The 12,609-nt window shown below is 37.8% G+C and overlaps 3 protein-coding genes across 7 annotated transcripts in view; all 3 read left to right on the forward strand.

Annotated features, from left to right (window-relative positions):
- LOC122630653 overlaps positions 1–4,027 on the forward strand; it is a 50,262-nt gene extending 46,235 nt beyond the window's left edge. For 2 of the 4 annotated variants that reach the window (XM_043815397.1, XM_043815398.1), the window contains exons 5-10: positions 67–238; positions 321–479; positions 574–1,862; positions 1,943–2,329; positions 2,420–2,548; positions 3,225–4,027. In XM_043815397.1, coding sequence (XP_043671332.1) covers positions 67–238; positions 321–479; positions 574–1,862; positions 1,943–2,329; positions 2,420–2,548; positions 3,225–3,411 — 2,323 coding nt within the window. In that variant the 3' untranslated portion in view covers positions 3,412–4,027. Of the gene's footprint in view, positions 1–66; positions 239–320; positions 480–573; positions 1,863–1,942; positions 2,330–2,419; positions 2,549–2,903; positions 2,971–3,224 lie in introns of those variants that run through there. The other 2 variants (XM_043815399.1, XM_043815400.1) reach the window with 2 other exon arrangements.
- Positions 4,028–4,425: 398 nt separating this feature from the next.
- On the forward strand, positions 4,426–8,270 carry LOC122630655 (mutS protein homolog 5-like). The gene is made up of 13 exons (XM_043815401.1): positions 4,426–4,559; positions 4,679–4,838; positions 4,899–5,428; positions 5,544–5,714; positions 5,816–6,020; positions 6,090–6,291; positions 6,367–6,603; positions 6,690–6,828; positions 7,056–7,419; positions 7,476–7,688; positions 7,758–7,898; positions 7,975–8,039; positions 8,103–8,270. Exons 1-13 carry the CDS (start codon positions 4,462–4,464, stop codon positions 8,209–8,211), a joined length of 2,634 nt encoding a protein of 877 aa, XP_043671336.1. The 5' UTR covers positions 4,426–4,461; the 3' UTR covers positions 8,212–8,270.
- An 857-nt stretch (positions 8,271–9,127) lies between these two features.
- The window catches only part of LOC122630652 (kinesin-like protein KIF2A), a 32,966-nt gene continuing 29,484 nt past the window's right edge, over positions 9,128–12,609 (forward strand). For both annotated transcript variants that reach the window (XM_043815394.1, XM_043815396.1), the window contains exon 1: positions 9,128–9,421. In XM_043815394.1, coding sequence (XP_043671329.1) covers positions 9,355–9,421 — 67 coding nt within the window. In that variant the 5' untranslated portion in view covers positions 9,128–9,354. The remainder of the gene's footprint in view (positions 9,422–12,609) is intronic.

Consider the following 12,609-nt stretch of genomic DNA (forward strand, 5'->3'; position numbering starts at 1 on the left):
AGTACTGCTTCGAACCTTTTTCATTTTCTAACGTGTCAAATGTAACATAGAAATTTCTCTTTACAGATTACCGCGTACGGAAAAGTCAACGCCAAAGACCTTCTATTTTGGCATGGATGAGGCCTTATCCAAAGAATCACGAAATAGCGTAGACCAACAAATGCACCACATCCAGTCGAGATTGCAGGTTAGAGAAATCAACAGATCGAACGAATACACCATGGACGACGGCGACGAGGTAAGTTCTAACGTCAAGCGCCAACGAAGATCGACAAATTTAAACGATCGTACGATTCGATAACGATAAATTGTTATTTCAGATAAAAAGCGGACCAGAGGATATATCGTTGAAACTTCGACCTACGCTACCGAAGAAACAATTAGAAATACCAAGATTTTCTCCCTCGGCAGCATGGAGATTATTATCCGCGTTGGAAGCACCTGGACCAACGATGAGTACAGCTAGCGAAGAGATTCCCGTTAGTGAACGTAGAACAAATTTATAATGAAAAAGAAAAAAAGCGATCAAACTGTAAACTATAATATATATGTATATATATATATATATCGTAGGTCATGTTTGAAGAAAGGATCGAACGTTTATCGAGGCCACCTCCGCCATTGATAGCTTTGGGACCTCGAAGTTCGCACGACAAATCAGGGGATTCGGGTATTTCGGGAGACGCCGGAGCTGGTAACGACGATTCTCTAGACGTTAGCACGACGAACAGAATAAAGACACCGGCAACGAGACCCACGTGGACTCCTCAACAAGATCTCGGCGAAGAATCGAGCAGCGATGCTGGCGTAGATTCTCCACCTCCGATTCCAGCACCGTTGAAATTTACACCGAAAGCTCACGTCTTTTCTCTTTCCTTGCCACGTGACGACAACAGGATGTACCTTTATAATCCCGAAGCGAAGGGTAAGGAAGGATCAGCGTTCAATTCGTTGCAAAAACTAAAAAGATCGATGTCAGGAGCATTCGGACTCGGTCCGTTGGATCTCGAAAGGAAACGTGCCGGCGACGTGCTCGATGACAATTGGCTATTGTCCAGTAGTGCACCTACCTCCTTGCAACTCAATCAAATTACGGACGTGACTCGATCTTCGCCTTCTGGATGGAAACAAGGCTTTGACGATGAGGACGTTGATGGCGACGACGACGACGACGACGATCAAGAAGATTCCGAAGATAGAAACGACTTCCCTGTAATCATGAAACCTCCGTCTTTTTCTTATTTAGCTTCCGGTGGTCATGTCATGTATTTACCAGAAGCCAATGGTACGGTGGTGTACCAACCACAGAGTTTGAATTACAAGAACAACGGTCCTCTGAAGAAACAAAATTTTGTTAATTCCGCATCGAAGTATAAAAAGAATGCCGTGGACGATCTACAAAGATCTTCTACCATCGAGGAAAAATCGCAAAAGTCAAAAAACTTGAGATCCTTCGGGGAGAGGTCTTCCTTCGCAGAGAGAGGTATTAATTCGCATAATAGATTTTCAAACTTTTCAAAGTCCTGCGAAAATATATCCGAGATGAAACAGAGAAGCACATCGCCTACCGTCGAGCAATCACAGAACGCGCAAGACAATAAAGAATCATCTTCTGAAATCAAAGCGCCAACTAAACATAGTTCGAAAGGTAAACGATTTACGTTTCAATCAACCGTTAGGCAAATCGAAAGACGTAGGTTGGCTGAGAAATTATCTCGCGAGGCTGAAGCCAAAGAACGTCAGAGAAAAGGAGAGCTCGAAGCTATGAGGAAAGTCGAGGAAGAGTTTCAACGGAAACGGGCAAGAGAGAAAGCGAATATTAGACAACAGCTTCGATTGTATAATATGGATGAACATCTCAGGTAGAGATTTTATTGCGTAAAATTTATACATATGTACCGGTTTGACATTTGATTTTAATTTCAAACGCTTTGATCGGCAGTAGTTTGCCTTCTGCATGGGATACGTCGCAATTGTCTCGAGCTGATCCCGATGGTGCACCGTCATCGTCAGCCTCGTCACCAACATCTGCTCCGCTTGGTACCCTAACGGCGAATCGTAAGAATAGCGTTAGCAGCGACGAGCATCATAGAAAAAGAGGCGCTAGTTCTGAATCGAAACAACAACAGCAAAGAGAGTACAAAGATTATCGACCGAAATACTACGCTTGGACGCCGGAAAGTTCATCTCATTTAGAGTATAAACAGACCACTGTACATCCAAAAGTCATTTGCGATATTCCAAAGAGTTCGGCGGTCTTTGTCGATGCAAATGTCCACGGTGGCAAAGCTACGAATCTAAATTCGACGCCTAGGTCTGATAATTACAGGTAACAGGTGTTGAGATGATTGACATCGATTGCCTTAACATGTAATCTAAGACGTACTTAACAAAACGTTGACTCGTGTTCTACAAATAGAAAGGATTTCGCTCATGGTGCCGTTGCAGCGAGGTCATCCTTAGCCAGCAGCGATAGTGAATTATCGCAACCAAATACCAGGCCACATTCTAGGCAAACAGGAGGCAAAGGCAAACCTCTACGTTCTAGGTATGTTCGAACCAATCCCCTGCCTTTTCTCCATGCTTAAATACCGGCCAGCCAGCAGCATCGATAATATTTGATCAAATAGAGGCAAATAAGTTGGAATGTGTCTAGGAAGATTCGTTGAATATACGATTCAATTGCTAAACTCTATCAGCGAACGATTACGTTACGTCTTGAAGACAGTATGCTCAGCAGCATGTTGCATGACCTCATCTTACGCTCATATAACATTTTTTTTTTTTTTTTTTTTTTTTTTCCGTTGAAAAAATACATAGCCCTGATATGTTTTATATACGTATAAATCGTTGACAACGAGAGCTACTACTAATGTTTGGCTTTTGATTTTTATTCCATGCAGGTTTTAAAATGAACGTAAAGTAAGTAGTTTTAACACTTCTAGTCATCTAACAACGCTTTGATTAAAACAAAACAATCGGGCATCGGGCTTCTACATAATTTACGTATTGGGCTAGAAAGAAAGGTGCCTATATAGAATAATAATAATACATAGATGGAACATAATTCGTTGAGACATTAATTAATTATGATGTGGCTTACGATTAGATGAAGTTATGATACTTTCTCGAAGGGAGAGGTAGATAGAGCACAAAGAAAATATAAATGATGCATGTATAAGAATCGAAGACAAAAATGAAAAGAGTGAGAAAACGTTGAATAGGTCGGCTAGCCCAGAACGAAGCGAGGAAGCCGCCAGTTCGGAGGATGAAAGCCCAGTGGAACCAATCAAGCAAGAACGGAATCCCATTAATGGCTTTATATTAAACGGAGTCCAACCTTTTGTGAGGGAGAAGAGCTATCGACCCATTTCCTTTAATCCTCAACCACCCCAGCCCATTCCAAGTTAAATGTTTATTTTATAATTGTGCAAACTTCTTCACAAAAATTAAGAATAGGTATGAACCTATTCTTTTTTCTATTTTTTTTTTCTTTTTTTTTTTTTTTTTGGAATATTTACAATAAGGATCTATAATAAGAGAGATGTAGAAAAATTAAAAAAAAAAAAAAAAGAAATAGGGTACAATTTTATTGGAAAATTAAAATTTATTATAGAGAGATGCTATTTTATATATAAAAAGAATTCTTTTTTTTTATACATAAACAATATTCAATCTGTAAGTGTAACTAATGTCAAATAATGATTTATCATGTAACAAATAACATGATCTAACTCCTAACCAAATGTGTTCCATGTAATTCTTGATACATTCGTTTAGTATTTAAACTTAAGATATGATAGTTTGTATAAGTACAACAACGAATCAAAGATTTTTAGCATATGGTAAATGCGCTATTGCATTATAAATTAATGCAGTTTAACGAAACTGTGTGCCGAATAATAGTTACATCGAATACACTATTCCAAGTGGTTTAGGGTCCATATTTTGTAATTATGTACAGGTAACATGTGCAGCAAATTTATGCTAATGAATTGTACTCGATTAAATAATTACATTGTTACGATGATGTCTTTTTTATTCGCGTCAACCTAAATTTGCAGACATGAGATCTAATTATTTGTCGTAAGTATTACATATAATATATCTATAAAAAGAAAAAAACATTTTGTGATTAAACTTGCAAGAAATAATAATCGAATGTAATTTCAAATTCAATTTTCGCGCCAAATGTAGTCAACGCATCGGCAGTACTATCAAAGACAAATTTAGTATTTATTAAAATTTTCAAAATCTACCTTAACCTTGATATTGAATCATATTAATTTAGAATCGATAAATTATTAATTATATAAACATTAACGCATACATAATTTTATAAATATAGATTACTTTTTATTATAGATATTAAATTCACTCGAGTAGTTGTTTGTATAATCGAGCGTGTTTGACCGTGATCAAAGTAATTTTTCTATTGAACGAACAAATAAAAAAAAGTGAATGAAAACTATGGAGAGCGAAAATTATACAGTAACTGCTTCTTCTTCGGCAAATAATATCATTAACAAATTACAAGAAAATCCTGGGAAAAATGTTATGTATGTACGAATGATCTTACTTTTCGAATTCACTCGTATCGCACTATTTTTCAAACACGTAGCACCATATTGCTCTTTTTTTTAATTATCACCATTAAAATATTCGAATGTAATTAAAGACAATCAGAATTCGAAGCGATGTTATTTGGAGAGAGCAGCGACGAGGACACCGAAACGATAAACAAGATGATGCAGGAATCTTCTTCGGGAAATTTACCGACTGAGCATAATGGCACGAGCAATGCAAAACGCATAGAAAATTTAGAAAATAGAGATGAGGCAAGTATCGTACGTTTTGTAAATTTTTATCGTTTCTTCAACTTCATATTGTTTTGTTAGATCATTTTAACGTTGATGTGGTTGAACAATCGTTTGGGTGCAGCGTATTATAACATCGTAACGTCAGAATTATTTGTAATGGAGGATATTCACGATGACGTCATTAATTTCAATATTACGAAGATGCTTATTAGGCAATGTCAACCGCATTACATTGTCACGATATTTGGAATATTCGACGATTTTCTTAATTGTATAAAAAAGCTCGTAATGGCGGATGCAATGGAGGATAATCAAAGCTCTAGTTCGAGCGATCGATCGGTTCAAACGATATTGAAAACTTTACCGAAAAAAGAAAATAACTATGAAACTTGTTATCACCGAGTTCGATGCTTAAAACTCGATTCCGAACCGAAAGATGCTGAAAATTCTGAAAGAGTTACGTTTCTAAATGCTTTGCTCGATTTTAAGGCTCATGCGATGATCCATGCTTTAGGATTACTCTTAAGATTTATCGATAAACATTGGAGTACTATTGCTCTTGATCCTTCCGGCAAAGCATCTTTTATATCCTTGAATTATATTACTTTGTAAGTATCTTATGATCTTTATTAGTTTTTCTCTTCAACAATATTTTCTACTTTGTTTTTAACTTTAACTCCTTTTGTCATAATCTTCGTTTGATTATTTTTCTTTCTGAAAAAGAGAAAACCTTGTAATGATCGACGACGATTCTTATAAAGCGTTAAATATCGTCCAAACAAAATATCATCCAAGTTTCTTCAAATTCGGTAATGCATCTACAAAAATGCAAAGTGGTAGCTTATTCGCATTGTTAAATTGTTGTCAATCGAGACCAGGGGTACAGTTTTTATGGTTCGTATTAATGTTTAAATTAAGAAAAAAATACTCGATTATTGAAATTAGAAAACAAAACAAAAAAATATATATATGTTCTTCTTTATTAATTTTCATAGGAAGACAATTCGACGTCCAACAAGAGACATCGACGTACTCAATCAAAGATTTGACGTGATAGATTTCTTCTTGGATCCAACCAATCAAAGTGTCGTTGAAAATTTAACAACATGTTTGAAAGATATTTATCGTTTAACGAGTGCAATACTTAGCCGTTATTTAGGTCCACGAGCGAGAGCTTCCGATTGGCAAAGATTGCATAAAGTTTGTCTTGTTATCTCTGAACTTGCAATTAAGATCGTTAGTATTATAATTGAAATATAACTTTTGCAGACAGTTACTAACATAATTTACATCGCCTATATCTGTGAGAATTATGACGACAAGATACAATTATTCAGAAAGATAGTAAATATTATTACGGATGAGATGCATTACGTGAAGTATTTCATTGAACTTATAGTTGATTTTGAAGCGAGCAAACGTGAGAATACATTTATTGTTAGATCCGACGTTGATCCTCAATTAGACGAACGTAAGATAATTCCTTAATCACTGAAGTTCATTCTCTTCTAAATTCTACTTTAACTTTATAATTTTACATTTGTAGTACGTAATCTAAAACATGCGTTACCTCAACTCTTAACAAAGATGGGCGAAAAAGATATGCAAGATAATCTTCCCATATCCGTTACAAGTTGCAATATGGTTTATCTACCAAATATCGGCTACGTATTGGCTATCAAACAATGGAATCGTACTCCACCAGAAGCAGATGATATTCCTGGCTTAGAATTCAAATTTGCAATAAACGGTGTACATTATTATAAGAGTCCTTGCGCTAGAGGTCCGTGATAAGAAATTATACTATAATGGATTGTCATTTATTCCGATTATCAAATGTCTATTATTATCTCCGATTTATAATTGTAGAATTAGACAGCAGCATAGGAGATATCATGTCGAAAATAACGAAACGACAAAGCGAAATTATGTTGAAATTGGTACGATATATAAACAAACACGCAAATTCTATACTAAGTGCTATACAGTTGTGTGCAGAATTAGACACGTGAGTAGATATATTTTATAGAATTTATCGAATGAAAGAAAATAAATAGAGGTCGAATGACATCGGATAATCTTGACGTCAGATTTGAACACGACGTCTTACGTCAGATAAAAATTGCGTTGTAAAAGCGGATAACATTCACCATTCTCCGTCGGTTGGATGATAGTCGTAGAAACGACTGCCGGGTGTATGGTCTATCATTAGAAAATTTCTTTCTCTTCCGGCAGATTGCTGTCCTTCTCACAAGTGGCACGGAATCATAATTACGTGAGACCAAATGTGGTCAAGTCGCAAGTTATAGCCGTGAAACAAGGACGACATCCTTTGCAAGAATTTCATACCACATATGTACCGAACGACATTTATTCTGGACAAGGGAAAAGCCTCGTCAAAATTATAACCGGTCCGAACGCTTGCGGAAAAAGTATATATCTTAAGCAGGTGGCACTTATAGTGTTCATGGCTCATATCGGTTGTTTCGTACCTGCTGAATCTGCGACAATCGGTGTTATGACTCATATATTAACGCAGATCGTTACTATAGATAGTATTTCATTGGATGCTAGTGCTTTTTTGCAAACTCTTCGACAGGTAAATTTAAGAATGAACAAATCGAATAGATTCCGAGAATGATGTTTTATTTATAGATAAATATGGCACTGTATGCATCAACTCCAAACTCTCTTGTAATAATGGATGAGTTTGGCAAAGGCACATCCGAGACAAATGGTCTGTCGTTACTGGCTGCTGTTCTAGATAGCTTCGTCGAAAGAGCCGTTTATTGTCCTCACGTATTCGCTGCAACTCACATTCATCGCGTAACAAAGCTGTTGCCTGAAAATCCGATGATAGAAGCCCAAGTACCTTAATCATTTCCTACTCGTTACTTTTGTCAGAACATTACGTCAAATCGCGTTTATTGTTTCCAGACATTTGAATTCATAACGAACAACGACGAGTCTCTAGCGTTTCTTTATCGCTTAGTAGTTGGAAGTACCACTTGCAGTTTTGCACATTCTGTAGCCAAAAGTGCTGGTCTTAGCGAACAGCTTATAAAGCGCAGCTTAGAGGTATTTCTAATTTAGGCGAGTTTTTATTACGTATAGCGAACGTTTGTGCTTTTAATTTTTTTTCTTACGAATATAGGTTTTTAAGAACGTAAAACAGGGAACTCTTCCTTCGCGTATACCCGAGGTTCAACGAAAAGATACGTAAGTACTGTATCACGCTAAACGCGCGAGATCGCATAATCCTTTACATTCGTACGATTTCAGGGTAAAGCATATCATCGAAAGAGTAGTCGTTCCAGACGTTGACTTCGATTTAGAAGAGCTCAAGTCGTGGGTGCGGCAAGCGATATTACCATCGTCGACAAAATTTTAACAAATAACATATAAACATTTCGTATTTATAAACATACACGAAACTATATTTAATCGAAAATAAAATAATTTCTCTTTCATCGATATACATCGTGTGTAATAAAAGAAATCGAAAATTCCCGCCGATGATGCGCGCGCCGGTCGAAGTAGAATGATTCGAACTATAGTCGAGCGATGGCGCTTCGAGCGCTCTTACGAAGCGTAGAATCTCGCCAGTCGACGGTCGACTCCGCCAGGTGGCGGATCGAGAGGTTCGGCGCGCGCGGCCGACCGCGAGCTGGCGCTCGCGATCCTTCCGTTGTCAATAACGGACACTGGCAGTATCCCGGCAGAAAAGCGAACGTCTGTCTCTCGCGCGATTCAATGTACCTTCCCCGGATGTAATTCGTGAAGGCGATCTCGAAGCGTGTACCCGTTATCTCTGTGTACGTTTAGAGCTATCGCGGTCGGCGCTTTAGCGCGCTTCGTTTTAACGTCGAGGAGGACGAGGACGAAGACGAGCGGCGTCTCGAGTTGATAGTCGTCGCGTCAACCGACGACGACGACGACGACGACGACTACTACTACTATTATCAGAAAGAGGAAGAAGGAAGGAAAGCAGCAAGCGCAGGAGACTCTTATCGTTGTCAAAACGCGCTCAGCGTGCGAATCCACGACATTCAAAGCGACAATCGGGCGTGTGCTTTTCGAGAGACGACGCGAGTCCTGAAAAAAAAAAAAAGAAAAAAGGAAAAAGAAAAAAGAAAAGGAGATCCGCCCGTTTTACGTTGGACCAATAGATACGAAAGAAAGAGAAAGAAGACGAAAAAGAAGAAGAATACAGTGACGCTCGTTCTCTTGCTCGTTGGCCGAGTTGAGGAAACGTCGCGATCGGTCTTTACGATCGGCGCCACCGCAAGCGCCGTTGCTCTTTCTCTCTCTCTCTCTCTCTCTTTCTCTCTCTCTCTTTCGACGGTTTCCGACCGTTTTCGTTGACTCGAACGTGCCCGCGACGGCAACGACGGCGGCAGAAGCAAGCGTACACCCCCACGGCAACGGCTCTTTCCTAGCCGAGGATCGGCCACCATTCTTCCAAAGAAAAAGGAGAACGTCCGAATTCGAGAGAAAAGGAACATCGTCTTTTTTTATGCAGCCGGACGACTAAATGACCATGGACCGCGGCATGTGCAACATCGAGACCGGCAATAGCATAAACATCAAGAGAACGGACGGTGAGTGTTGTCGTCGTCGTCATCGTCGTCGCGTTCTCCATCGTTGGTAGTTATGTCGTTATAGTTTAATAGTCGAAAAGAGAAAGAGAGAGAGAGAAAGAGAAAGAAAGAGAAGGACAATTTTTAAAATTTCGCGGCTTCTCGTCTTTCTTTCTTCTCAAACGCGATCTCTTCTCTCTTACGCGCGAAATTTGCCGCGAACGGTCTCCCCCCTCTCTCTTCCCTCATCTCATCCTACCCCACCCTTCCCTTCCCTTCCCTTCTCATCTCTTCGCATCTCCCCCGTTTTCTATCAATCTTCTTCTCTTTCTCTAGCGAGTGTATCGATACGAATTCGAAGAGCAGCCCTTCGTAAAGTCGTCCGTTAAAATATTCGCGCGTGGGTTCTCTCCCCGCCTCTTTATCTCTGTCTCTTTTTCTCCTTTTTCCGCCCCTCTACATCTCTACACCGTCATAACCTTCATATTGTCGCAGCCTCGCGACTGGTTCTCTCTCTCTTTCTCTCTCTCTCTCTCTCTCTCTCGTCTCTCTATTTCTCTTCCAATCACCGCGACGTTCCCATATATGTACGGTGAATTTCGGAACTATTCGTATTTAATTTTTCCTCAAGTTTTTCGCGAATTTCCTCGTGACCGTTGGGTGCGACGCCATATTGGCGCTTTTTTGCATCCTTCTCTCTCTCTCTCTCTCTCTCTCTCTCTCTCAACATGTATACTACTAAACTATCGAACGCCTCGTGCTATTGCTTTAAAACCGGCGACGATTTGTACCGGTCGTTCTGTCCTCGTCTAACTCGTGGACAAATTGCCGGTATAAACATCTTTTCTTACAATCTTATTGACTCTTATTCTCTCTCTTTCTCTCTTTCTCCCTTTCTCTTAACACACACCGTATTTGCTACTAGTGCTTCCGTTTTACCTTTCTTCTCCTTTGTCTTTTTTACTTACTACCGCTTTGAAATCCATCAGGATCAAAAGTATCGTAACGGTCGTTCCATGTGACGTGTGCTCCTTGTCTTCGTTTGTTCCTCACTGCATTGAAATATTAGACATATATTTTCTAACGTTTTCTCTTACCAACTAACACGTCGGATTTTGAATCTTTGAAATATATATATATATATATATTGGTATTAATTCTAACAGTGAAATAATTCGAAGTATATTTCTAGAAAAATTGTATTCGTACGATATATTCTCTCTTATACGTTTGTATATAGACAGATACATACGTACGTATGTACATTCGAAAAAAGTATTTCGATCAGAATCTCGTGTCCTTGACGTAGCCTTCATCGATCGAATCTCTCTCGAAGCGTAGGAGGAGCCGGTAGCCAAGCATCGATCATTCATTTTATCTAGTTGCTTTATAATTTGGAATGTGTTTACGCGAATAGAAATATTAATATGCAACATAGAAACGAATGGATCTGTCTATATTAATCGTTCTTTGGATCACATCATTTTCCGGAAGTAGAATAATAAAAGCAGACCATCTTTTTCCGTCGTCTATTAGCGCGAAAAAAAAACAGAAAGAAAAATGTTTAAGTGTGATACATCATACATACATACATACATACATACATACATACATACATACATACATACATACATACATACATACATATATATTATGTTAGTGTACTACACAGTGCCTTCTTTTTCTCTCCAGAAATAATAACGTACTCGGTTATATATATGTATATATATATATATATTGTGTGTATGTATATATATATAATATATATATACATATACATATATTCGAGTCAGTGTCTTTTTTTCCTCGGAAGTAATAACGTACTCATAGTTATCGATCTCTTTAGTAGAACTCTATTCATTGGTAGATATTTATTCAGTGCTAAAGAGTTTATCGAAATCATATTTAAACTCGAACTACGTCTATGTTAATCGAACGAACGTATAGACGATAGAAATTTAAATACTTCCGAATAGTTCTATGATAATGCGTTCCGGAAGAAAGAAAAAAGTATATGCACATGTGCAACGATCGATTCGAACGTCTAACGGTTTATACGCGCTCTCGCTCGATCGGTATTATCGGTTTCTAACTTTTTTCTAACCACGTGAGACAATACTATTACTATTTTTTCTTCTATTCATTTTTATTTTTTTTTATTTCTCTCTCTCTCTCTCTCTCTCTCTCTCTCTCTCTCTCTCTCTCTCTCTCTCATACATACATACATACATACACACACGTCAGTCTACATCGTGAGAAAGATATTTGAGTGCGCGTACATAGTCTCTCTCTTGCTCTCTTTTCTTTTCTCTCTCTCTTTCTTTCTCGCTCTCTACTTATAAATCGGCTTGTTATCTCGCTGAAGCAGACTTTTACCGGCGAAGGTTCCGTTGAATGCTTATGAGAGCATTCATAATCGACGCGGATCGCAAGGATGATGATACGCGCGAGATTCGAGTCATTGTTAACCACTTTGCAACAATATACGTGACGTATAAGGAAGTAACAAATATTTTATAATATATATGTATGTATTTCTCTATTCTATAGTTGATATTATTGACACATTATTGAGACTGAGACCTCTTTGTACATACATGCAACTTATGTTAATTATTAATTGTATACAATTTTGTTTAAACCGTTATTGTATAATAGTATATTGTACATTGAATAAGCGTTCGTTCGCTTCATTTTGATGATATTAACAATCTTTTTTTTTTTTTTTTTTTTTTTTTTTTTTTTTTTTTTTTTTTTTTTTTTTTTTTTGGATTTATAATATTTTAATGACGATTTTAATTCAATTATGAACGCAGCCGGAGCGTGAATCGGATTACTTTTTGCTTATAATGGGGCTGATCAACAATATGTTAATATCAAGCACAAATACGATCTAAACTTGGACGAGTAAATAGGTCGACGAATGAAAGATTAAAAGTTTCCAATAAATAGTAAAAAAAAAAAGTTTTTCTATATATCAATCTATCTATCTTGGGTTAGATCGTAACAACTTTTCGTTCTTGGAAACCATATATTTGAAATTATATATTCGTTCAAGACAAATATCCGCATTCTTGGCCGCAGTAGAAAAGACACTTTCCGCTCTCTTTCTCTCTCTCTCTCTCTCTCTCTCTCTCTCTCTCTCTCTCTCTCTTTTTCTCTCTTGCCAGAAAACAGCTTGTGGTATGAATCATGCATTACGGGTCCCC

The sequence above is a fragment of the Vespula pensylvanica genome, chromosome 7 (genome assembly GCF_014466175.1).
Source record: "Vespula pensylvanica isolate Volc-1 chromosome 7, ASM1446617v1, whole genome shotgun sequence".
In the NCBI taxonomy this organism is placed as follows: domain Eukaryota; kingdom Metazoa; phylum Arthropoda; class Insecta; order Hymenoptera; family Vespidae; genus Vespula; species Vespula pensylvanica.